Source organism: Ursus arctos, chromosome X (assembly GCF_023065955.2).
Source record: "Ursus arctos isolate Adak ecotype North America chromosome X, UrsArc2.0, whole genome shotgun sequence".
NCBI classification, from domain to species: domain Eukaryota; kingdom Metazoa; phylum Chordata; class Mammalia; order Carnivora; family Ursidae; genus Ursus; species Ursus arctos.
This window is the reverse complement of record NC_079873.1, coordinates 118,555,552-118,582,722: the sequence shown is the minus strand read 5'-3', so window position 1 is coordinate 118,582,722 and position 27,171 is coordinate 118,555,552. Positions and strand designations below refer to the sequence as shown.

The window sequence follows — 27,171 nt, the reverse complement described above, 5'->3', positions numbered from 1 at the left end:
TTTTATGCATGTGTACACACTTTATTAAATTTGCATTCTAAGATAACACAAGGTCAGCATTTCACAAAACTTCCTATTTATTCCAAAAGCAGTTATCAAGAAACACAGTATGATTATATGTTAGTCAAGCAAAAAGAGCATCTATAGGATTTTCTTATCAGATCATCTCTTGTACTTGCTTTCAAATAGAAGCCTGAAATATGATATATTAGAATAAGAGAGAATTTTACTTTATAATAATGACCACTTTTCAAATATTAGACTTCATATAAAAATAAAGGGGTACTGTCAACAAAGCTCATCTGAAGGTTAGCATCTCTATCTTTTATTTATTCCAAAACGATCCCTGCATAAAACTTAACTTTCTAGTCAATTTGATCAATAAAAACGAACCTCGGTTTAAATGATGAAGTGACTCATCTCGTCTCCTAGTACTGTTAACAACTTCATTTTCCTGTCCCAATTCTCACCCACCGCTGAATTTCAAAAAGAAATTTAAATACCATCACATTCCGAAGGTTGTTTCTTACGAGTCCTAATTAGAGCCAAAAAATCATGGCCAAAAGTATCCCTTTAAGGCAAAGAAGACAGTAGGGCGAAGGTGGATAAATATCCTGTAAAAGAGAAAACCATCTCTCGGCATTATATGGGCAGAAACATCTGAACGTGGTTCTTTCAGGAACAGAAGAGCTACACTGAATACCGTCGAAGTAGTTTTTCTTTAAAATGGCACGCTAGGGAACACGCCTCATAATATGTACACTTATGTTAGGCTTGAAAGGTAATGGACTTTGCACAGGTGAAAGCAATAGGAGAAATCAAGCCATTAATGGCCATCGTGGTGGTTATTACAGTTTAAAATCAACATCACATCTGATGCGGGAACAGAACTACTTACTGCAAGCTAAGTGATGCGCTCTTGTAAGTCCAAGAGGATAGATTTCCCTTCAAGCCATACAGTAGGACTACTCTGTGAGGACCCTCAAAGCGCATCATCTTCCATTAAAATTCAAGAATCTTTGCCTTCAAAGGACACAGAGGCAGTAGTTTTCATTTTACGTTCATTTCAAAAGTGGAATATTATGATCCTAGCAGGCAAATTTGCATATTAAACACAGACGATCCAACCACGATGTCTGAACATTAAAAGAAACCTAGCACAACAGATATCTTTACACAGTTTTAAATAATAAATAACACAACGATAGATTACACTCGGTTTTTTGTTGTTTTTTTTTAAATAGCTCTATCAGGATTTTCCTCTTTTAAAAATTAAATAACTTATAGTACTTCAGACTTACTATCATGTACACTGTTCACAGCTCAAACAGCTTCTTCAAAGCAAAATGCACAGTAACATCGACTTTTTCAGCTCCTAAAAGCTTCCTCGTAGATATTAAACTGCCCTTACTAGGAGGCAGCATCAACAAGAACTGGATTCGGACTCTGGTGGCAACACGATAACCCAAACACAGTTGGCAGCAGCACGCACTCACCACGCGACAAAACCAACAAATCCAATGACAAAAAAGTAATCAGGAAAAAAAAAAGCAGCAATCGAAACAGTATGTGGCAATCAGACACATAAAGCCCCCTTTTCTCCCCTACCTTATGACATCCAACTTTACAGCACAACACTGTAACCCGAGGCACCTCAGGCCTCATAATACCACCCGAAACAAGCTGTCAAGCTCCATGTACGCTTTTCTACACAGTGCTCTGTGTGTAAATAACATTATTCATTCATTTGTAGATGCTCCACACATCTGGTCAAGGCAGGAATCTCTTCTCCTTGATAACACCACCTAGAAACATTAATAATATTTTATATATTCCTTCGGGGAACAGGTTTGGGGAGAAAAATATCAACTGTGGTGGCTAAGGCATAAGAACCTGTGGTGAGTCATCCAGGCATCCTGTCAAGTCCATTTACATTCTCAGCACTAAAATCAATCCTCACGTCATACACTCCACCAGCAAAGAAGCGATATGGATAGTAATGAAAGCGACTATGTGTTTCTTCCCCGCTGTGAGAAATGGCAAGTAAGCAGCTCAAACAGGAAAGGGAAACAAAATGATGAACTTTAAGCTGATGCAGAAAAATAAAAATTTAATATAATCGAAAGCAATCCATCTATTATTGTGAAATAAAGAAATTTGAAACTATGTAGGTCAACAGAAAACAAAACAAAACAGAACAGAACAAAAAACCAAATCTCTCAAGCAAGAGAATTTCTGATCAACTTTAGCTGTCGTGTCACTGCTGGGAAAAAGAACCACTGTTGAAAATACACATCAGTGCTTTCCTTAAACGTATAGACTCTACAATAGGTGCCCTCAGAGGCACTGAGGAAAAAAATATAGATATACTCTAATCAATCGAAAATGAGTATTGGAGATTTAGTCACTAGATCCAAAATGAGATCAGCAAAAAGAGACATAAGTAAGGTCACTACACTCGTAAAATTGAACTTTAGAGAAGAGCGATGCCAAAAAGAATGGCATCAAAATGGTTTGTTTTTGTTTTTAAGTCTGTCACACTTTAATCCTCATTAGGGATCAAAGTTCTCTGCGTTCCTCACTGAATGTTTTACGTAAGGAACAGCAGTTAAAACGCTGAATCAGAAATGGGTAAGTCACTTGGGTGAGAGATCATCCATCAAGATGAACGGAGAGCATGAGTTGGAGCATGCTACTGGAGACTCTGCGGTTGTGCTGCCTTTAGCCAGTGAGTCTGAGGATAAGCCACTGCTGCTACTACTGCCATCCAAAATATCTGAACTGAGGACAAAGCAAAAAGAATTATAAGCAGATGCATCTATCAGGGTCAAGGTAAACATAACATGCAATGACACAGTTTCAAGAACTCACACATCGGTAAGAGCATTTGTAAATAATAAAAAGCATAAGCAACAGCAATGAACTACATAATGTACTCTATTCGGATACCTGCAAAAACAAGGTCACAGAAATCCAAAGTAGGACGTTCAAGGTTCTGTATCACTTTACGGCTCTCTTGGAGGCACCAGAACGTCCAACATACAGTAAGCATTCCTCTTGATGTGTCATGATTTGGGTGAGGGAGTTCCCTTACCTTCAGCTCAAGAGATTGCTATCCTTAGATTTGTCCTCTTCCCTTCTCATCAGCCTTCGAGTAAGAGGACTGGTTACTCACTGAGGTACCCTGGACCGTCTGAAGTACTCTAGTAAGTACACCGCTTCATGGTTCCTCCACTCGAGAACACGGTCGTTCCACTACTCTAGATTTGACCACTTCCCCATTCCCAAGATGCCTTCAATTCAAACACATTTTTTTTTCTAATTTGTCCCTCCACTGTTTGTCTTTTATATTCTTCTCATGTGATGAATTTCTGACACAGTTTGCTTTTCTCTTACTTTCAGAACCCAAAAGTGTCCCTGATATCTCTACAAGCCTCCTTCAGTTACTACCCAGTTAGGCTGCTAAAAGGAATGTTCTATAGCCATGGGACCCAATACCCTCACCCTCCATTTGCCTCTTTGATTCTGATAGTTAGCTTCTGCTCCCATCCTTCCATCAAAACTCCTGATCTGGGCATCAGAGCCTCTAGAATCCAGCCCAGGGATGCCTTACCCATCCAGCCCAGGCTCTCGTGGCTGTCGACCATCCATATGGCCTGCTTCGTAAACTGGCTTCATCCTTCAGTATTCACAATTAAGAGCCTTCACAATTTCGCACCAGGCTGCCTTTCCGAGTCCCATCAATCCAACATATAAGTTCTATGCTCTATATATCTGGCCTGAATTCACTCCTTCACTTATTCTAATATTTACCGAGTACCTGCCAAGTGCGGGAAGTATGCTAGGTATTAGAAATACGATGGCGTCTAAGATAGGCATGGTCCCTGCCCTCATGGAACTTACAGTACAGTGCGGGAGACAGACATTTAAGTAATCATGCTAATACATATGTAATTTTTGATCAAAGCAATACAAGCGAGATACAAAGGGCTCTGTGAGTATATAACATGGGTAACCTGATCTAATTTGGAGGAACAGGAAGGAACACGTTCCCCAAAAGTGATACTTGAGCTGTCCTCTGAAAGACGAGTAGGCATTAACTAGCTCTGGTTTGAGAGGAAGCAAGGGTAGTTTTAGGAGCCGAAAGCAGGCTAGTGTGGCTTTAAGTACAGAGAGTGAGAACACAAGGAGAGACAAAGCTGGAGAGGTAGTCGGGCAGTTTTAGGATTTACACACACTTTTTAATTTTGAAAAGGGAAGCAAGCATAGAATTGGAGAAGGAATAATGAATCAGGAAATATGGGTTCTAGCTGAAGTCTGGTCACTAGCTCTTTTATAAAAGCCCACCCTAGTCTAATATGCTCTGAGGCTAAGTATTAGGAGTCTTTAATATGATCACTTTTATGGATCTCCAAGTTAATACACTTCCGGTGTTAAGCAACCCATGGTACATTTGGAAGTTTCTAGGCCCTATACTCTACCCCCTACCTCAACAACATATAACCCTCTCCCCCCACTTCTCTGCTATTTTTCTATTGCCTGTGGATTGTTTTTAGGTGGAGACAGAATACAAATAAACTTTGGAAAAGTAAACATAAAAATGGAAACAGTACAGTCCACGGTACTCCCACTCTATGCTCACTGCTGTGAAATGCATCATTAATAACAGCACTTTTAAGTAAGAAGTTCGGAAAATTTAGCTGGCACTGCTATTTTTTCAACCCAATGGTAAAATAGGTCTAAAATATGAATTATTCAAACTACTGAAAGAAAGTTACACAGATAATCTAAGGCATTGGAAAATCAAAAGACCTTTATATTTGCCTTTGGAACATATGTGATTTTTCCTCCTGCAGCATTTTGCCTAGACTAATATTAAAATGAATTTACTTTCCTAAAGCACATATTGGCCGGGCAGCCGAAGGACACGCTCTGTGCTACTTGGCAGGAAGAAACAGGCTTAGATTAAAATTTGGCCACCAAGCAGATAATCTGAATATAAATAAAGACTTTCTTATTCCAACCACCAGACTTATGGTGAGCCCTGGGTTAAAAGACTCCATTTGTAACAAGACCTGCTTGCTTAAGGTGAATCCTGTATTCATTCAAAAACACAGAACACGCTCATGAGGAGAAAGCGCTCATCTAACACGGTTGATTACCTTAAGAAAAATCAGCTAACAGGGAAATTACCAAGAAGTTGCCGAGAAAAAAAGAATACAAATCTGAACACTTTGTTTCACGTATTCCTTTTCAGGAATTTCTTCTCTATTATTAAATATGAACATAGGAAAAATTGTGTTCATGAATAGTAAAATAACATACTTACATTTAGCCTCCAGCTGAATTGAGATTCAGAACTTGGTAAACCGTTTACCAGGTATTTTCACTAAACTCTAGTTTCTGTTCTAATAAATCTGACACTACAACACATGGTCATGGAAGCAGAGACTACAGGTCATAGATTACCCACTGTTGGTAAATCCATGTAAAGCCAAGACTTACGTGATTTTTTTATTCAGAGAGAGATCCCTGAACAAAAGTGACTTCCACAGCGTTCGTTATTAAACCTTCTACCAGGCCTTCTAAAAGCAACAAAGTATGGTCCGATTTGACTTTATCTTTTTCCTTCCCTAGCTGAAGCTCTGATGGAGGCGTTAATGGGCCTCAGACTAATGGCTGAAAGCCAGACAATGCAAGGAAAGCAAAGGACCTAGACAGTTCGAACTGGACATAGGAATGCACGAATCAAAAATAAACTAATTCTAATTCATTCCCCCCACTGAGTATACATATTGATGCAATATCTGAACCACACAACCAAAAATACTTATGACTATTAAGGTACAGCCCTCAGTCGAAAAAAAAATAAGGGTGAAAGTGTAAGAGAATTATTAAAACACTCAAATGATAAAGTAAGAACAAAATCAGGATGTCCAGTGTGACTCGTGCTATAATACATCTGGTTGAGCCACTTTGTGCCTTGTCCAGTCAATAAACTGGGTTCTATCGGGTTAAGGACAGGCAGGTAAAGGCACTAGAAATTAGCCACGGCCCTATCAACCCCTGCACAGACTCTGGTACAAGCTAAGACTACAGGCCTGCTTTTCTGGTCTCTACTATCTTATCTTAGAAAGATCCAACATTACATTTCTGCATAACTTCTAAGTTTTTAAGATCATTCATTTAAATTTAATCATTTCCATAGTCCCCTTGGGGATAGGAATTTAAACATACCAGCACAGATGTCTAAGCTGCTCACTTAAACACGTTTAAGGTATATGTGTATACGGTTCTATTATTAAACAAATCATGATTCTTATTCTTTGTACACGTCACATATTCCTGATTAAATTTTCTTGCCATGACACATATACAATTAAAAATAATGTGAAAAATCACTAAGTGAAATCTAGTGAAAAATGTTCAAATAAAACTATAAAGGTTAAATTAGCAGTCACACTAACACTGATGCACTGGGCAAGAAATTCATAGGAGAACTTTTCCTCTCCTGTGTGAGAAACAGACTATCACTTAACCTACATGGCTAGTGGCCCTCAAAACAGATAACCTTGTTCCCAAAAGAACGAGAAGCAGAACAAGAGTCCCCAACACACGAAAAGAATCAACGCGCCATGGAAAGGTATACTTCCGAGCTATGATCAAATTCTTGAGGTTCCGAAGAACTAATTGCAGAATGACCTAATTCCTGCCTTGTGGTTGACAACGTTCCCCGGATTTGGTTGGCAAAGGTTTCAGAGTTTACAACTAGCAAAAAATATGCTATCAAGAGCGGGCCTACTATTCGTTTGGGCAGCAGTTGCCACATTGGACACAAACCCCAAATAGTCTATACTCAAACTTCATGTTTAATTTATACTTCAAAGATGTCAGTTTTATTTTTTTAAATATATTCTTTTTTAAAAAGGATTTTATTTATTTGACAGAGAGCACAAGCACAGGGAGCAGCAGGCAGAGGGAGAGGGAGAAGCAGGCTCCCCACTGAGTAAGGAGCCCGACGTGGGGCTCCATCCCAGGACCCTGGGATCACGACCTGAGCCGAAGGTAGACGCTTCACCGACTGAGCCACCCAGGCACCCCAAGATGTCAGAGTTTAAAGACTGTTATTTAATATATAAAGTTTTACTTAAGGTTTTAAAACCCGTCTTTCCTTTGTGGGGTGGGGCAGGGAACAAACTACGACAACTGAAACGATGAGATACCATCTACTAATGATCCGGTACCTTTTCTGCTCCCTAAAATGTATAAAAATGGTTTCCTTGATTATCAAGTAGACTGGCTACCCTTGGCAAAAGAAACCAGAATACAGCTAGTCTCTGTCTCTGTCCCCATTTCTAAGAATACGGATGTCTGATCAATGAAACTGCATTACAGAGAAAAGAAAAAAAGCAGGATCCAATTTTTACAAATCATGAATAACTCTTGTTTAAAATCTCTTCACTGCAGACAAAAATGTCAGCAATATTAGGATACAAGGTGTCCCAAAAGTCAGAGCAATTTTAAGCTTTAGTACCCTCACGAGCCCAGATGCTACAAACTTACTGAAAACATCTTTTAAAGCTTAATTGCTTAAATGTCTTTCACACATAGTTTTGTGAATTTGGAGAAATACATTTCTTTTTAATCTATTACTTAAGCCACATGTTGGCTTGTTACTGCTCTGACTGGCCACGAATAAAGCAAATCTTTCCAGGGAGAGGCAACACTTTTTGTCTTTATGGATCAAAAGTGCCCTTGATCACCAATGTCGATGGCCCCAGGGCTCTCATAGCTAGTCACAGCTCTAAGGAGAAAGAATGGGAGTAGTGGCAACAGAAATAGGACCCTCACCATAGCCACCATTGTTGACAACTGAGCTTTTGCTATTCAGAGGAATAAACGTCTGGACAAGGAAGGGGTGAGGACCCTTGGGAAGTCCCAGATCTTTCTCTTTCCTTTCTTCTTTATTTGTCTGAACCTGTTTTATGGCACCTTGTAGGGTCAGTCTATGACAATAATTTTTTAAAAAATCACTTCACCCTGTATGTTTTCGGCTTGGCAAAATGCTTCCCTATCTTTTCCCTAACTTGGTTACTTGGTTAGCAACTGGGTAAGCAAAGCTATTTATAATATCATGTGCCTATATTAAAACACACTTTACCATAAAAGTGATAGGCAGTTTCCACTAAGTATAGAGTTTCATCCACTAGTCCTCTTGACAAGCTCTAGAAGTTTTCTCTTTGCAATCATCTACATACCTGGAAAGGCACTCTATACCAAAATTAGCACACTGAGCTACCAAAGCCAGACACAGATGAGAGAGAAGAGAGACTGTGGGGCTGAAAATAGCTAGAACAATCTAAAAGGCATCTGTTCCAAGGTTAGAACAGTACTGATCAACGAGTCTAATAAACTAGAAGAATCCGTGACTTCTTGGTCAACTAGAAGTACAGGTTATCTTACACAAAACAATAAATACGTGATCTGGAAAGACAGAATCACTAATCCTTATACCTTGTAAGTGGTGTGCACAATTCTTCCATTTAGAGGACACCATCTTTATATTTTTAAAGTGAATGCACTTTTGGGCTCTTAAAAAAGATTCTCAGCTATAAAACTCAGGAAACAAAAAGTCTTGAAAGGCACTACACAGTTATGTCTAGAACACAGGCGCTCAGTGAGTTGATTAGAAATATGTACTGAGGGGGCGCCTGGGTGGCTCAGTCGTTAAGCGTCTGCCTTCGGCTCAGGGCGTGATTCCCGGCATTCTGGGATCAAACCCCACATCAGGCTCCTCTGGTGGAAGCCTGCTTCTTCCTCTCCCACTCCCCCTGCTTGTGTTCCCTCTCTAGCTGGCTCTCTCTCTGTCAAATAAATAAAATCTTTTTTTAAAAAAAAGAATCTCTCTTAAAAAAAAAAAAGAAAGAAATATGTACGGAGGAGAGCTGGGGTGGCTCAGTTGTTAAAACATCTGCCTTCGGCTCAGGTCATGATTCCAGGGTCCTGGGATTGAGCCCCACATTGGACTCCCTGCTTGGTGGGGAGTCTGCTTCTTCCTCTCCTTCTGCTGCTCCCCCTGCTTGTGCTCTCTCTCACTCTCTCTCTCAAATAAATAAATAAAATCCTTAAAAAATATTTAAAAAAAAGAAATATGTACTGATTTCAAAATACTACCTGGCCACTGCCACTACCCCTTCCCCTTCCCTCCAATATGTATGTCAGCATCCAAGTACTCAACTTCAGGTATATGAAGAAGTTAACTTTTGTACAAGAACACTGAAGGGCCTTAAGCTAGATACCTAAACTCGGATGAGTAAGGCTAAAAAAAAAAAAAAAATTACGTAACTAGACTACAAGAATCAGGAAGTGTATACTAACACTTGTTTTCATACTAAAAAACAAAACCTTAGATAGGATTGTGACAGAACACCCCAAAAATTTCAGAAAGATTTTGTAACATCAGAAAATGCTATAGAAAATGCATGCTTCAGAGGACGCTGGTATTCTCTGCTAAGTCAAAGGGATATAATACAAAATGCAGGCAGAGCAGCTACAGTCAATGCACTTTATCCACCGCAACCCAGAACCTCTTTCTAACGCCATCCAGCTATTGCCGCTCTCCCATACCATTAGCACCTACTGAGAGACGCTGACCTAACAGGAGCGAGGAAGGAAGGTGAAGGTGCCAAAAACATACACACACTTCCAAAGGAGTACTCAATGACTTTCAAATGATCTGCTTTTTTTCACTCAGTCGTTAAGTATCTGTACCTCCACGGAGCTTTCCCCTCCATACAGCATGAATAAAAAGCGGAATACTATCTCAAATAATCCCAATGAACTTTTGATGTGGCTCTTTTTCAATAGCTCATACCCTAACATCCTTTGGATTTGATTTCATTTTTTACCATGAACTGAGATCGGACAGTTGCGCAGCCTCCGGAGACAGCATACTGGTAGTGCCTTGGAAGAGCCTCTTGGGCTGGCTTTCTGTCTCCATTTCACCTAAAACAGAAAGAGATGATGCTATCGTAAAACAATTCTACAGATACTGGCATGGTGCTAAAATGGGATGACCTTTGTTTAACTAAAACCTCAGAATACTTCGTCAAGCCACTTCAAAGCTGTTTTTCCACATGCTTTAAGGTGGAAAAGATATACTTCCATTTAACCTCAACCAAAAAGTAAGCAGCCCTAAAAAAAAAGAAGAAACAAAAAACAAAAACCTCCTTCTTATTTAACCTGCTACGGATATAGTCATGTTCTTTAATAGAAGAGCAGAACACAGACTACATCGGGCAAAATGAATCAAGGCTTACCCCAGCAGAAATAAAGAATCCCCAAACAGCTGAAGCTCACAGTGAATAATGATTTATCCCTAGAGAACTCGTAAAGACTACTAATTTTATATTATTTTAATATCAGAGTATTTCCTGAGTCAGAGTCAAATAGGTTAAAAAAAGTATGTAGTCTAATAAACGATGTATAAATCAAAGGTTGCTTTAGACTACTTAGTGAAAATAAACATTTTAAAAAGTAACTTTGAATGCTCATCTGTAACTGAAAGCAATTATTAATCCATTCACAAAACTGGTGTTGTACTGCCTACCTCAATCTTATAGATTATCTCAGAACATCTATAAGGTAGCAGAAAAACTTTGCAGCAATCAGAATAACAACATTTTGCTACCAGGAGTGCAAAGACTAAAAACCTTCAGTCAAGACAGAAAAAACCCCTTTCCAAATAAGCTATGATTTAAAACACACAAATACCTTAGTTTTGAGGCTCCTTATCTGAGCTTTAAAATGGAATATTAAATAAAATTTAATTCTTGGGCCTAACTATATGCTCCAGTGGGAAATTATTACCTGTGAACTTAAGAGCCATGTAAGATTCTTCTGATGGAAAAAGATCAAGCAAGAACAAATGCAACATTCATTTTTTCCCTCATGTTATCAATTAATTCATATTATCTTTCTTCTGGAGCTATTCTGAAAATTACTAATCAGGAAAGGTTATATTTTTATTGCTTTTGCTATGCTTTAATATGGAGCTTTTAAAAGCTACTGCTGGGGGTAGTAAGGAGGGCACGTATTGCATGGTGCACTGGGTGTTATACGCAACTAATGAATCACGGAACTTTACATCAAAAACCAGGGATGTACTGTATGGTGACTAACATAATATAAAAAAATATTATTATAAAAAAAAAAGCTACTGCTGGGTTTTCAACAGCACCCCATTAGCAAAAGACTTTAGCCCTTTTTAGCAAAGAATTCCTCCATCTGCTGGTATATTTTGGAATAGCTTTGAAACTGAACAACCGTACTAATTCCACCGACTTCCTGCAATATATCCAAAATTAATAATAACAGTAATAATGGCTTTAATTTCCAGGTGCTATTTTCACCTAACAGCTCCTGAGAAGGTTCTTAGTATTGTAAATAATTCCTTGCAGTATTAAGGTAAAAGACTACTAGTTTATAAAATAAAACTCATTCACTAAATACAAACATTGTCACCATATCAAAACGTATTTTCCAGAGCAAACCATTTTTAATTTTAAGATATCTGAAATATCATACTTTTTGACTCTGTGCATGTATGCTATTGGTGAAAAGTTTCTACCAAAGCTGCAAGTATCTGTTTACCTAGTATTAGGACAGGGACTATTTTCTTGGCCCCAAAGGTGATCTGCACAAAGAAACTACTTGCTGAATTGCTTTTTCAAAATTATGGTTAAAACTCTTGTTTAAAATGACATACGACACTTGCAATCATATGGGTATAGCCCCAGGAATAATGACTCAACCTATGTTCATTTTTTGTCCCTTTTTAAAACAGACACCATCAGGGGCCCTCACAGGCATCTGAAACTAGCACCAAGGAAGATCAGTTTAGTTTAGTACCCTGTGGTTCAAAATAAGGTAATTACGAGCACCCCATGATATCAAAAACCCTATGGACTCGAACATGAGGCAGTCTCTCTCTGGGAGGCATAATTTGGTGGTGGCTTATATCTGAATATGCAGCACGTTTAGAGACCTATTTACTAGGACATAAGCACATACTTCTGCAACGTATTAACTTGCATCTGTTTTCTATTCAGATCACTGAGAGGCAAAATTTTTGGAATATATATTGGTAATATGAATATATGAATAAGATTCAGTTATGAAGTGCAAAAAACATAGACGGTATCAGATAACTAATTTGCAAAATTTAGAATCCGTAAAGCATACGTTGGATAGAATATTTCACATTTCTTTAGGAAAAAAGGAATCATGCCTTGAGCTGATTTCAGACAAATACTAATTTGTCATTCAAGCTCAACTAGGCTTAGTATCAGAAGTGTGACGCTTACCTTTTCTTTTCAGAGGACCAAGAACACTGGGCCTGATGCACTTGACTGGGCTCTGACTCCTCCTGCTTCAAAGAATAAACAGGAGGATGTAAAGTGCTTCTTAGATGCAAGATAAATGTTCGAGCCCACCAAATAAATCAATAAAACTGACAGTCATCTAGAGAACAATTGAAAATGCCTGTGTTGTAAGTTGCGGAACTGAAATGCCAAAACGTGATGTGAGCAGGCCTATGGCACTCTGAAACAACACGACGTTTTCAGCTATTTTTATTTTTTTTAAAGATTTTATTTATTCATTCGACAGAGAGAGAGAGAGACAGCCAGCGAGAGAGGGAACACAAGCAGGGGGAGTGGGAGAGGAAGAAGCAGGCTCCCAGCAGAGGGGCCCAATGTGGGGCTCGATCCCTGGACCCTGGGATCACACCCTGAGCTGAAGGCAGACGCTTAATGACTGAGCCACCCAGGCGCCACTTAAGCTATTTTTAAAAAGCATTCTATAAGATAAGGTATCTACAACAGTTTTTTTTTTTTAAGATAAACCTTATTAAAAAGTTATTTGGATTTGACTGGTCTACAATCTTACCTTTTTTTCCCTTATCCTTACAAAGGATATATTAGTGTGTGTGTGTGTGTGTGTGTGTGTGTGTGTGTGTGTGTGTGTATGTATGTGGCTGGTAAAATGTCACTGGTAGAATATAGGTGATAGGTAGTATATGGATGCTCATTGTGTTCAATTTTGTTGTCTGAAAATTTCCAGTAAGAAAATGCTGGGAGAAAAGTTCATCAGGAGAGACAAATTTTTGAAAAGCAGGTTCACTTACCGGGTAAAGCGTCTTGGACTAGGAACAGGACTTGGTGGCAGCCCGCTGCTGCTCACAAACATTTGTAAGGACGGTGAAAAACATTGCTAGAAAAACACATATTTACTATTAACATAGCTCTAGTGCTCCAGCTTTCAAAGGGTTCTCAAGATAATAGAAACAACATCCTTAGAATTGCTTAGCTGTCCGTGTATATCTATACATAGGCGCGTGCGTGCACACACACACGAGAATATATACATATATTGATAGACAATTTTTTCAAGTTACTATCATAGACTTTCATTAATTTTCCTCCTAGTCATCGGATTCTTTACAAATGAGGCGGGGGTGTGTGTGTGTGTGTGTGTGTGTGTGTGTGTGTGTGTGTGTGTGTGTGTGTGTTTTAGAGAGTAAACAGCTCAGTGTGTGAAAGACAGTTAACATCTTGTCAATGAGCCTACCTTTCCAAATCCTCTGGTGGGTGACGGTGCCGGAGAAACTGGAGTGAAGTCAATCCTTTTAGGAGAATATAGTTTCTCTGGCTTCTCAAAATCGCTGTCACTCTGTAAACATAAAGCATTATTTCCTCATAATTCACAATCCAGCACATCGCAGCCCTTTACTATTCAACACGCCCATATTTTTGGAATAGAAATGTACAGACTCTAAAAAGTTGCAATCTCATGTTCTGGTGGAAAAGCAGAGATCAAAAATGAATACAAATTTGGAAACGGGGGGGACAGAAGGGTATGAAAAAAATTAACGAAGCCAATGAACAACATAAAGATTTCCAGAAAATAAAAAAACAAGCAAACATGGGATTAACTTTACCAGGCTCAAGCTCTCATCCCATGATTGGCTTATCTGCATTGCTGTCTGCACTTCCCTAAAACAAACAGAAATGAAAGGCCATCAGTGCTCAGGAACAAGACATACATCAGGCTAGGCCCTGTTCTTATGAAGCACTAACCGTTCATGTGCAGTTTCCCTGTTCATCATATCCATGCCCTCCTCCTGCAAAGACAAACATGGGCTGAAAACACAGTATTTATCCACATGGTTCTCTACTTCGAAGAAAATTTTAAAAGACTTTCCTGCCTTCTTTGACATCATCACAGCATGGCAGAACATTCTAAGACTGTCACCCCCGCCACATCTGCGTTTCACTTGCACACTCGGAAGAATGTCCAACTGTCTGTGGCTACCCAGAGTGGCAGCCTGACTCACGTTTAATGGCTAAATCTTCAGAATGAACATAAAATCAAAGTGGACAATTCAGACAATTGTAGCTGAGCTAAGAAGTAAAATTTACCCTTTTGATCTGATGCAGTCTGCTACTAGGAACACGGTTAGGCGAGGATGACAGCAACTGGAAAGGAAAAGTAAACATTTACTATTTTCTGAATCACAAAGCAGCAGTCGGCTGTCAGTCCCAGAGTCCAATCTCCTCCCAGATAAGATTTCATATTCTTCTCAGAGATGTAGCTCTTTAGATCACTGAACGTTAACGCACTAGAGGCAGGACATTCAGTCTTTGGAAAGTACACCAGGTGTCCAACCTCAAAGCACCATCTGTCGCTAGACAGGCACTGACTTTAACACTTTCCCCAAATGAATGCAGGGCTGTGTACGTTTACGTAAAAAAAAAAAAAAAAAAGATTCCAGGCCTTGGAAATATCCATTACCCCACTTATCTAAAACAAGGAACTAGGTAAGAAGGGAAAGAAAAAAATTGATTTTAGTCATTTTAGCACCAATGCACCAATGGAGGAAGATAGGCTCGGAAGCCCAGTACAATATTCTGCCTATGATCAGGGTTGATCGAAAACACTTTAAAACTGCAAGAAGAAGATTTTGCTTGTGTGACCGAAATCAATTCTAAAATTTGGTCACTACCACTATCACTGCAAACTCTACTTACTAGTTAAAAAAAATCAATGTGGAAGGCAATGTGTATTTTTCAGATAACTGCTGCTTTTCCTTAGATCATCATTTTTTGACAAATGATTTGGGGGGGCCAAATTACGTTCCCTCAAAATACAATCTGATCACAAAACAAAAGGTACACTTCATCTCCACAGCTCTTACGGGGTTCTAACAGTCATAATGTAAACAACTGCTACTTCTTTCCCAATTAAATGCAAATAAACCTGCAGTGCTATAAAACCATGAAAAACCACGACCCTGTTACAAGAGACCCTATCCTAATAAAATGTCTAAAAATCCTAACGTAGTGAGTAGTATAAAATGGTGATCAACTGCTCCAAGTTTTTTAGGCAAAAGCTAATTCGGGTGAAATTTTTTAACGTATTACACTGAAATATGATTTTACCTCAAAGGATATCTCTTCAGTACCTACCCTTGTCTCTTACTTTTTCCTCTCCTAGGCTCTGAAAATAGAAAACCTTTAGGAATAAAATCCTCTAAGTTTTTTTTTTTTTACCACTAGAAAACTAATAGATGTTTACTGGTAAACTCTTAATAAAGGCCATTTGAAAAACACTAAGTGGGACGCCTGGGTGGTGCAGTCGGTTAAGCAACCGACTCTTGGTTTCGGCTCAGGTCGTGATCTTGGGGTCCTGGGATGGAGCCCCACATCGGGCTCCCTGCTCAGCCAGGAGTCTGCTTGTGGATTCTCTCTCCCTCTACCTCTGCCCCCTACCCCTGCTGCTGCGTGCTCTCTCTCGCTCACTCTCTCAAATAAATAAATCTTTTTTTAAAAAAAAGAAAGAAAAACACTAAGCTACTAGGCAAGTAAATAAGGCAGGAAAGACTAACAGGATACCATGGAAGAGAGCATGGCTGTGTCCATCAGAGAACAAAAGAAACCCCAGAGGCTGCGAAATCATCAGAAAAGCCAAAGATTGCAGAAAGCTGATGGCAGAGAAAGTCAGAAATTTAGACGCTGCGTCTATATGATGTACAACTTGTCAATGCAGGCAGAAGTGGAAAGAAGACTCAAGAGGGGGACAGGGAAGAACAATGCCACATCTAGTACTGGAAACAAGTGTTAATGTACAGGCTGAGAAAAAAGCCAAGCACCTCAAGGAGGGTGCTGGTTAATGGTGTTAAGCAAAGAGCTCAAGTGGGGTAAGGAAAGAGGCCCCTGCCACTGGCATCAAGTTGTCACCAGTGACTTATTTTGCAAGAAATAAGATTTTATTTATTTAGTTTAGAGAGACAGAGCACATGCATGAGCAGGAGGAGCAGAGGGAGAGGGACAAGCCAAGTCTGCACTGAGTGCAGAGCCTGAGCGGGGCTCGATCCCAGGACCTTGAGATCATGACCTGAGCCGAAAGCAAGAGTCAGACGCTTAACTGACTGAGCCACAGGCACCCCTCCAAGAACATTTTTTTAAAAGATTTTATTTATTTGAGATAGAGCAAGCAGGCGAGCGAGTGAGCGAGAGAGAGCACGAGCAGGGGGTGGGCAGAGGGAGAGGGAGAAACAGGCTCTCCACTGTGCTGGGAGCCTGACGTGGGGCTCGATCCCAGGACCCTGAGATCACGACCTGAGCCGAAGGCAGAGGCTTAACCTACCGAGCCACCCAGGAGCCCCTGAAAACAGTTTTTTAATAGCATGGTGATAGAGGTAGCGAGATCACGAACTGGCTGAGTAGTTGGCAAGCAACTAGGAGACAAGGAATGAGTGGCAGTGTGGTGTGGATTAAGCTCTGTGAAAGCTCAGAGGGGTGGAAGGGAACCAGGGAAAGAGAGAACTATGAAAAAAAGACAAGTTTGTGTTCTAGATATCAGATGTGTGAGTCAGAAGAAAGTGGGAGCAAAAAAGCCAGGGAAGAAGGGACTGGAGGGGAGACAACAGACCAAGCAAAGTGACAGGAGACTCAGAAAATCTAGGAACCGTTAGGAGAAAGTGCCACACGCGAAGGTAAAGACATTTTCAGGAGAAGCAAGCTGCCATGTATACAAGATGGCCGTCCGCATGCTCTGTGAACAGAGAAGGGTCATCTGCCGAAAGCGAAAGGTGTAGGAAGCTTGCAGAACATTTTTTCAAAATTAGAATGTTGCTTTGGAGAACAGCACGGAGCAAGTGGCACCTTGAACCCAAAACGCCCAGGAAGAATGCATCTCCTGGCCCTTCAAATGACCAATTCCTTGAAATTTCCCTACTCGTAATACAGGCAACACTTTCCCCCTGGTCACTAACAAACACAAGTTCAGTCCCCTGGAGTCCTCCTTCTTCCTGCATTTACACCTAATCCGTTGTCAAATCATGAAGAAACAACCTCTGCACGTCTTCCCGTGCCAGTCCCCTCCTTTCCATTTCATTCCACACCTTGCTTCTGGCAGGTTAATACAAGACACAGGAAAGTGTATTAAGATTTATAGAGGGGGCGCCTGGGTGGCTCAGTGGGTTAAGCATCTGCCTTTGGCTCAGGTCATGATCTCAGGATCCTGGGATCGAGTCCTGCATTGGGCTCTCTGCTCGGCGGGAAGTCTGCTTCTCCCTCTCCCTCTCCCTCTCCCTGCTGCTCCCCCTCCTCGTGTGCTCATTCTCTCTCCCTCTCTCTGTCAAATAAATAAAATCTTCTAAAAAAGGATTTATAGAGGACATTGTGATATAATACATAAGGTGTGATCAGTGGCGATAAAAGTATCCAAAGGGTGCTGCGGAAGGCTTCCCGAACCAGAAAGCTCAAAAGGAGAAGGGGATGGAGGAAAAGACAACATAAGGATCAACAAAGAGCAGTGAATCAACATGGCTCCTCCAGCAAACCAGGTATTTTAGTGCAGCCAGAGGAAAAGGTATTAGTCAGGGGTAGGGAGAGAAGAGCCTAGACGGAGTGGATAAGAATCTTCACATCTCAGAAAAGAGCAAAGTCAAGTGTAAAGAGGCAAATTCATTTTCCCTTCTTTGCTCTACTACTGATATCAGGAACATAGCTGTGTAACAAGTGGAAACATTTTTCATATACACAGCAAAATTAAATTCTATTTTCCAGTATCCTCAGGGAAGGTGACGTGAATCAAACCTCCAGATAGCTAACATTTTCCCCTTTAAGTATTTTTAGCCACTTTGGCTGGAAATCTTTCTTGAAAGTGTTGTATTTTTTTTTCCCCTTTCTTAAACAGATTTTACCAAACAGAATGGCACTGGCATATCTCTATTCTAATCCCAGCTCTGCCGCTTACCAATTATGTGATTCTAAGCAAGTCGCTTCTATCAGCTGAGTCTTAGCTGCTGCCTCTTTTAACTGGGAAAAACATCTTTTGTCCTGCCTACTTCACACGGGTTGCTATGAGAATGAAAAGTATGAAAGGACTCTGTAACATGTAGAATACCATACAAGCATAGGTACTACCATAATTTAAGAAAATGTTAATGACCCAGGTATCTTTAAGAACATCAAGTATTTTACAGTTCTACGCCAGCGAGACCCTCAGGGTCTATTAACGGGCTCTTAGCCCTTGTACTAAGCCACGGACTAATTTTTTAAAAGCCTCTTTCTGCTTTTCAGTTTTTCCCTCTCCTCCCTTGCTAGCAGCTATTAGTATACCTTAAACCCGAATGTACCTCTTCTGATTTGCTGCTTCTCCACACTACCGAGTTGGAAGCTTATTATAATTGTGCATAAATTTTAGATGATTCAGAGGTCAGAGAGGCTCCCTATAAATAAACTGATGAACCTTTGTGCACAGACTATGGAAATCAAGCGCAGCCATTCAGAGGTCTGTTTGCTTACATCTCAGATGTCTTCCAGAGCGCTGCAGCTCCTGGATAAGTGGGCTCCGCATGTGAAGTGCTACTATATAAAAAACCTCATCATAATTTCTCCCAATGCGACCAACTAATAAGGTGATCCCTGACAGCTCTGGCTATATAAAACAGTCACTATTGGCAACTCTACCGAGAATATAAATATAAGCATTATAAAGGAGATCTTACTTTGGATAAATAACACTGTCCAACAGATATGTGTCAGAAATAAATACTCTGCTACTGTCTAAACGATTTTTGCTTCCTAGGACAAATAAAGACCCCTTTTCTCAGCCACATTTAGAAGTTAATCCTGACTTACCTCATAACCATGATGCAAGTAGTGACAAACAAAACAATGAATGGTTTTTAAAAATACAAAGTCCCACAGCTAGGAAAAAACTTTAACCAGATCTCTTTTTTTGCACCAGAAGCTGAAAATGGCCACAGCATGAGCAAGGTAGGTAAAATAGTATTTTCCCTTTGTGAACAATGGTGCATAGCACATCATCTTAAGAACGAGTAACTACATTTGAAAGTGTTTTCCCCAATCCATACCACTAAAAATACTTACTTCTATACTTACCAGGCTATGACGGCTCATAATTGTTGTACTATTCCTCCGAGTTCTAAAGGTATAAGGCTGAAAAACCTGTGAAAGGTCACTAAAAAAATAAAAATAGAATTATTAATGTCTTCTCATTTAAGATATCCGCCAACTCTCTAGTCAACAATGAAATCTTCCAAGGCTCCTCATTTCATACAATGAATAAACTCCTCACTGACCTCTTCAGAGGTTCCGTGGTGGTGTGCTGTGGATCACAGGTTTGCCCAGATACTGAGCTCCTAAGTGGTTGGGGGGGCGCTAGGAGAGGTACGGGGCGGAGCTCCAGACTGGCTGCCTCCAGCTGCTTCTGGCCAGAGCTCACGCCCCCAAACCGGTTCCCACCAGACAGGAGCAGCCTCATCTGTTTACCCCAGAGGACCTAAACATATTACTGCTTTCTGTGTGCTATGACGGTGAGAAGGGCTGGGGAGCCCTGTTCTACAGCACATCTCCCACTATGGCCGTAAATATGTGTTCTGCCTGTGAACCTGCTGTGCAACTAAATAAACATGCCTGGAGTTTTGCTCATGTTGCCTCTTCTTTCTCCAGTGTCCTCCCTCCCACCACCATCGGCCCAAATCCTTCCTCTCCTTGAACACCCAATTCAAAGCAATACTCTCTGTGAAGCCTCTCTTCAATTCACAAACCTAATGCAATCATTCCCTCCTTTGAGTCCAAAGAGCACAATGGGAAATGAGATGCTTGAGACACTGACTTTACCTTTTATTAAAGAAAAGTGTGCATGTGTCTTAAATTCTGTGGTAGAGGCCTTTTGTTCCTCTTTGTATAATGTCCCTGCAGTGCCCAGCAGAGTGCCATGCCCATGATAAGAGGTCAAGAATGATTTTCAGGACTGAACTGAATTGGGCTTCAAGGGACCACTGAGATCACCTAATTCAGCTCTCCTAAGTTTCAAATGAGAAAACAGACACTCAGAAAGGCTAAGTGATTCACCTGTGATCACAGTTAAGGAGAAATATTGGGACTAGGTCTAGTCTCCTGACCCCTTCTTCTGTCATATGCTACCCTGCAAGTAATTACTTGATTCCTGATTCAAAAAACTGTGTGTTACTTCTACAACAGTCTAAATGCAGGTCAGCAGGATCGCCCTAGCTCCTAGCAATTGCTTGCTTACCAGATTTAAAAAGACAACCCCCAAAGACCAATTTATTCCTACAGAATCAAAAATAAATGTAGAGCTGAAGACAGCATTAGGAAAGCAGTCACTCCATCATTCCCTCAGTTTCAAAATTTAATAAAAGAAAATGAGTTAATTCCATTCCCCCCCAAAATACAGATAGTATAATCAGTTTGATAGACAAGAATTACCTATTTCTTTGCCTTCACTGTGCTTGATGAATGATTTTGGCTAATTCTACTCCCATCCCCTTTTTTGGACTAATTCCATTTCTACAGGGTCTCGCAAATTAGCTCTTTACTAAGATGAATTGTCTACTTATAGGACTGAAATATAATAGGCTCAGGAGGTCTGCCAATTTAACCTTCACTACCGTAAGATTCTACCTTAAAATAGACCCTCTGGTGACTTATTCACATGAAAATACAAGACCCTACCACTAAAATTCAAGGGTTGAGTCTTTCCATTGTTTTCTAAAATCTGTATTTTCACTGACCTAAGCTACACGACACCGTTCCTTTTTTTATTCACTGGAATGCATTTCTGGCAGTTTTAGGATCTGAAAACGTTACAACAAATACAAATCACTTAATGTGCCATAAACACGCCACTTGATTACAAGTTATTAGATAAATTGTGATTTATTAAAGTAAATGCTCTGTTAATGCCAGGGTTCCTAAACTAAGCTTAGAAATAGCAGCTCTTAGAGACAGGTGTCAAGTTGCAAGTCTAGTTCCAGGGGCTTCAGTCTGACATTCAGTGGTGTAAATTAGGCAAGGCAAGCAACCTGTTAGAAGAGCCAGAAGCGTCTTGTAGATCCTTTCAGAGTGGGCCAACAGAGCCCCAGGTAAAGGGGCCCCATTTTTCCCACAGTTCCCAGAGTTTGGGGTCAAACTTTCACTCCACCTTGGGACCCAAGTCACTGTTAAGCAAACAAGTCCCCAGCCCCTCAGTTTAGAAAACCCAAACGAGCACCAACTCTCACTTTAAGGAAGGAAGATTGCTTGCAGGGGGTCGAGGAGCCCCTGAACCCCGGACTTCATCGTCCCCAACCCGCCTCACCTGAGCCCATGGATCAGGGGAGCACTGCTGGATCTCCTCAGGGTGCCCCCATCAGATGTATCAGGCTCAAAGTCCAGCTCCATTTTCTCCTGAGCCATGTTGAAGACTTGCAGGCAGGCACAGCGGACAGTGCTCAGCTCCTGGTGCTTAGCTATGGACTCCCAAGACTCTCACTGCAGGACTGAGCTGCTGGGGACTGGCAGCTGGGGGCGGGGGCTAAGGGGCGGAGGCTTGGGGGCGGGGGCTGGGGCGGAGAAAAGCAGGAGAGGAGGAGGAGGGAACGAGGATGAGGATGAGGAGGGGAGGATGATAGTGAGTGAGGGGAGAAGGGCGGGAAGGTGCTAGTGGAGAGGGAGGTGGTGGTGGTGGACGGTGACAGAATAAAGGAAGAGGATGGAGGAAAGAGAGGGATGGAGGGAAAAGAGCAAGAGGCAGGAAAAGCGGATAGATGGAAAAGCAGGAAAACAGAGAGGGTAAAAGGAGGACAGACAGGATCGGGAAAGGAAGAAGATGGGGGAAAGGAAGAGGATCGAGGGGGAGGAGGAGGGCAGGGTGGAGGGAAAAGAGGAACACGAGGAGGGAAAGAAAAAGACGAGGTATGGGGAAGAGGAAAGAGGAAGGAGAAGGAAGCGGACAGAGGGAGAAGAGGAGGGGGAGGAAACTAGGCAGCGGCGGAACTCATGTTGCTATCTTTCGGCCGACGACCTCGAGCGGGGCCGGGCTACAAACACCGCGGCTGCCCGGGCAGCGCTAGCACCGAAAAGCTGACAGTCGGGCAGGGCCCGGCCGGGTGGCCTCGACGGCTCCAGCTCCCCATGCTCGGGGACCCGGTCCAGCCCCCCATGCTCTGGGACCCGGTCCCGGAGGCTCCTCAGCCCTGTGAGGGGTGCTTCTCCCCTCCCTACCCCCCCTCCCCGCCTGGAGGACAGGTGGGGGTTCGGCCCCTCAGCCGCCGCCGCGGTGCCTCCTCTTCCTCTCTTGGGTGCTAATGGCCCGGGGGAACCCCTTGGGGCCAAGACCAAAATCTACAACCTGCCGCCTCTTCCGCCTCCCACGCTTCAGAAGCGGGAACCTCCGCGGGGCCAGGTCTTCCGCGTCCGGGCACCCATCGGGTCCTGCGCACGCGCCCGGCGGCCGCGCCAATGAGCCCGCGGGCACGGAGCATGCGTGGGAGCCCCGCCCCGCAAAGCTCTTCCAAAGGGGAGGAGCGTTTCCAGGGGGCCCGGCGCCTTCCTCTCTGGCATTGGCCCGGGGACCCTGGCGCCCGATTTTGAAAAGAACCAATAGTTTGGAGACACTGGAGCATCCTCGTTCGGAGGAGTTTGGGCCCGTATTCATGGGAAATAGAAACTTGCGGTTTCCAGGTTTTTTTCAATGCCAATTTGTTTGCTCTGATCTCTGTGATCTCCGCCCATTTCTTAAACCCCTTGATTTTGTTGGTCTTTGGAGGGGCCGATTTTTTTTTCAGATAATCCATTTGGATGCGCTAGACCAAAGGGAAAAGAAAAACAAAAGCAATGGTGTAAAAATAAAGAGAATCTAATGAGAGTTCATATAGCGAGTGGCAAGCACTCATCCATTTTACAAGCACTGTTAGCTTCAACGATATTATGAAAACTCCTGAAGAACAAGTAGCAGAGCAAATTTTTTTTCTTTCTAGGATTTACGGAGACCCTAACAATAACCATTCAGCATGTGTGAGGCCTGAAATTATTTATTTTACTTAACGAACACCTACAAAGCACTTACTGTGTGCTAAGCCCCATTCTAAGAGCTTTAGAAATATTAACTCATTTAATCCTCACTACCTCAATGACCCTGGGATAAAGATGGTATTATATTGTGTTAATAATACATTTGGAGAAATAGAGGAAATTTAATAGTTATGAAATTGGTTTCAAAATTTAGCAAAAATTGTTTCACCTACCTCTTCAACTTAGTTGTCCCATATTAAACTTGCCAAGCCCAGTCATTTTATTCCTCAATGTTAATATTTGCTGCTTGTAATACAGAGTTTTTAAAGCACTTTTGGATAGTTTCCTTTCAATTGCCTATATTTTTCTGCCAACTGGATTAGAAAAGGAAGCTCTGTTTTGATCAATTTTTGTAGTTCTTTTTATCTCAATGTCTCAGCAACCCCCTCACCTGCTCAAAAAAATATGGTACATTCTGTTGTTCACAATAGCTAGTAAATAATCATCTGTTGACCACATGCAGAGTCCCTAACTCTGAGGAGTCAAACAACTTAGTAGAATCCCTAACTTCCAGGGGTGCCTGGGTGGCTCAGTTGATTAAACATCTGCCTTCGGCTCAGGTCCTGATCCCAGGATCCTGGAATCGAGCCCCGCATCGGGCTCCCTGCTTTTTGGGGAGTCTGCTTCTTCCTCTCCCTCTGCCCCTCTCCCCTGCTCATGCTCTGTCTCTCATGCGTGCTCTCTCTTTCAAATAAATAAATAAATAAAATGTTTTTGAAAAAAAAAAAAAAGAATCCCTAACTTCCAGGAGCTTAACAATTAGGAGAAACTCAAGGACATGTGAGAAGATGGATGCTACTTTGGCCATCATTTCCAGATTCTATTCATATCATTCTTGCCTACCTAGTTCCTTTTACCTTTCATGTAAATCTTTTGGGAGTTTTGGGGTATTTGTGGTTTGTGGGCTTGGGTTCAACTTGTCTTTGACTTGCTCTTGTGATAACTAAAGATTAACCAGTTGCTTAAAAGTTGCCATGATGACTGATAAACTAAACAACAGATTATGACATATTTGTGGGACACCTTTTATAAGTAAGAGGCCTTGTGCAAATGGCAGCAGACTGGGACGAAGCAAAGACAGAAGTAGCATAAGTGGCAACGTATAGGTCTAAGCAAATTAGCAATCTGAGATCATGGCATATTGCTATGGAACAGCAGGAGCTGATCATGACACACAGCTAGGTTGGTATAATAATGCATGAAGAGAAAGGGGAAGAAGTAAAGATAATTTCTTTAAACGTTGTATTTGCCACTATGGTATACAGAATTGTTTTTCCGGTACGTGTTCCTTTTGACATTCTAACTTGCATGCGTACTGTGGGTCCCCCGGCATTCAGCTACACTTTAGAGAATTCCTCCTCTTTGATAATAGCTGGAAACTTCCTGCCATCTCAAGCATGTAGTCGTTTCATATTACTACACCTTTTCCTGAAAGTCTCTCAGTTGCTATTTCCTTGTCATTTTATTATCTATTTTCTTAGTGTTCTTGTACTTAGATTTTTAAAAATTAGCATCTGTGATGTTTAAGCGTGATGAGATTGTCTATTCATTCAAAATATAACCATTAAACCTTATTGCTTGCCATGAATATTAACAAACTCTTTGAAAAGTAAAATGAGCAGTAGAATGGAGGGAAGATCTACTTGTTTTCCGGTATACCCACCATTTTGGCTTTGACCCCTGTTCTGTATTTAACCACTGCCTTCTACATTCACCCTGACTTTACTCGGCTTTAACTGTCATCTTCTGTAAACTTTCCAGGTACCCTGGGAACCTTAACAGTGGCCTTCAGGAGATCTTGGTATCAGCTTAGATTCTACTGCTATCTAATTATGTGCCATTAATCTCTCTGGAATTTTATCAACTGTAAAATAGGAGTAACTTGCCTACTTTACAAAATAGCTGTGAATGACAGGTTATTTAAACCTGCATTTATCCATAAACTAATTTAATAAATATTTATCAAAGTGCTTATGAGTAAATAGTATCCAGAGAAATATCCAGAGGCACCTCATCCATCTTTTCACCTAAATAGGAGGGCAGAGGAATCTTGGCTTTGCCACTTAGCAGTTATCATTTGAGTAACCCCTCTGGGCTTCAGTTTCCTTCTTTGAAAAATGGTCATTGTGATGGTGCCTACCTCACAGAGTTACTGTAAGCATTAAATGCAATCACATATTTAAAGTGCTTAGGACAGTGCCTGGCATATAATTAAGTGCATGAAAAATGGTAGCTATTGTTAACCTGTCTTACATCAGGAAAGGAGACTCCAAATCGTCCTCATGTCTGGGATTTAGAGAACCCAATTCTGCCTAATATAATTAAGCTTTTCTTATTCTATTCTCAGAATGAATGAAGAATGATTATGATCACTCATGTCATAACTTGTCATGAACTGTTTCAAGATAATCCCATCATTTTAAGTTCACCACTGATTAGCTGAGCAAGGTTCATGATTGAACCAATTGAGATAAATATGTGAAGACATTTTTTAAACTGTAAAGTGCTATACCACGTAATGATTATTTTAATGAATAACTCTCATTTCAGTAGTTTCACTAGCCTTCTCTGCCAGTCCTCTATCTTGTCCCTTTTTAAAAGGTATGGTTTTACAAAATTATTAGCATGGAGTTAAGATTTCAGTACTCAGTGTGGCTCATTAACTGGTGGTGAAAAATTCTAAAAGAGCAATTCTTATAATGTTTGAGCCATGACAGCAATATTAAAAGGAAACCCTGATTTATTTGGATGCGTACTAAAATCTGAGCTATTTAAGTAAATAAGCTTCTCTAACTCAAATCATTTTCTTAGATGAATAGCTTTGAGAATATATATTTTATTCAGTGTAAAAAATACACTTACGATTATGAATTAAAAACAAACAAACGGGGCACCTGGGTGGCACAGCGGTTGGGCGTCTGCCTTCAGCTCAGGGCATGATCCCGGGGTTATGGGATCAAGCCCCACATCAGGCTCCTCCGCTGGGAGCCTGCTTCTTCCTCTCCCACTCCCCCTGCTTGTGTTCCCTCTCTCGCTGACTGTCTCTATCTCTGTCGAATAAATAAATAAAATCTTTAAAAACAAACAAACAATGAGATCACATGGAAAACAAAAACAATGAGATCACATGGAAAACAATGATTCATCTGCACAGTTGGCTCAACCGGGTTAGGAGCAGGTGGCAGGTCTTGGGTTGGTTTGTTCTTTTCCTTAGACGTAGAGCATTTTTGTTGGACGTACAGCATTTTTAAAATTACAGTTGTGTAGTGTCGGCTATAACAGGATCGAAAAATTGGTCATGGGAGTTATCAGCTTGTTGGCCTCAGTTATAAGGGGATAATGGGTTAATCAAAACTGGGGAAATTGAGTATCAGACATAGCGCAGAAAGGACGGCGCTCCCATACAGCTTACTCCTCCCCACCCTTTCTTTCCTGAATAACGGTCAGTGAAACCATCCCAGGTTCCACATAGAAGCAGAGGCACTACCACGGTGAATCTCAACTGGGAATAAAGACAGGACCTGGCTTGGGGTGAAAAGGCGGCTCCTAAGACTGCGCGTGCGCCCCGGGCGAGACTGACAAAGGCGCCCTCATTGACTCTCATTGCTTGCGTAATAAGCATGCGTCAGCGGGCCGGGCACGGGGCGCAGGCGCGGAGGGGCGGCACCCGACGGATTCTCGAAGGCGACAGGTTGTAGTTTTTGTTTAGCCGGAAAGGTTTCCG

General features: G+C 41.3%; 2 protein-coding genes across 7 annotated transcripts in view; one reads left to right on the top strand and one right to left on the bottom strand.

Annotated features, from left to right (window-relative positions):
* Positions 1 to 22,829, bottom strand: PABIR2 (PABIR family member 2). Of its 6 annotated transcripts, none has more exons than XM_026520633.4 (11): positions 22,726 to 22,829; positions 21,694 to 21,937; positions 19,473 to 19,551; positions 14,481 to 14,537; positions 14,139 to 14,182; positions 14,000 to 14,054; positions 13,630 to 13,731; positions 13,187 to 13,272; positions 12,366 to 12,430; positions 9,909 to 10,005; positions 1 to 1,805 (listed from the first exon to the last, which is right to left on the bottom strand). In XM_026520633.4, the coding sequence occupies exons 2-11, from the start codon at positions 21,789 to 21,791 to the stop codon at positions 1,736 to 1,738; spliced, it is 753 nt and encodes a 250-aa protein (XP_026376418.1). In that variant the 5' UTR covers positions 21,792 to 21,937; positions 22,726 to 22,829; the 3' UTR covers positions 1 to 1,735. The 6 variants fall into 6 exon arrangements, with proteins under 6 accessions (XP_026376418.1, XP_048069666.1, XP_057171013.1 ...); XM_048213709.2 differs by having other exon boundaries at positions 12,366 to 12,427; positions 22,726 to 22,822; XM_026520631.4 differs by lacking the exon at positions 1 to 1,805 and adding an exon at positions 2,093 to 2,781 and having other exon boundaries at positions 22,726 to 22,809.
* A 4,240-nt stretch (positions 22,830 to 27,069) lies between these two features.
* The window catches only part of LOC113271010 (P2R1A-PPP2R2A-interacting phosphatase regulator 1), a 48,023-nt gene continuing 47,921 nt past the window's right edge, over positions 27,070 to 27,171 (top strand). Inside the window, exon 1 of the mRNA XM_026520672.4 lies at positions 27,070 to 27,138. The gene's annotated coding sequence lies outside the window, so the exon portion shown is untranslated. The remainder of the gene's footprint in view (positions 27,139 to 27,171) is intronic.

Bases quoted from the DNA above. Each gene is read 5' to 3' on its own strand.
- PABIR2 (XM_026520631.4), bottom strand. From the start codon at position 21,791: ATGGCTCAGGAGAAAATGGAGCTGGACTTTGAGCCTGATACATCTGAT. The intron at 12,431-13,186 runs GTAAGTGAACCT...TATTCTTTGAAG, and splicing joins AGTCCAAGACGCTTTACCCG to CAGGAGGAGTCAGAGCCCAG. The intron at 2,782-9,908 runs GTAAAAAATGAA...CTTTGTCCTCAG, and splicing joins CTGTCCGATCTCAGTTCATG to TTCAGATATTTTGGATGGCA.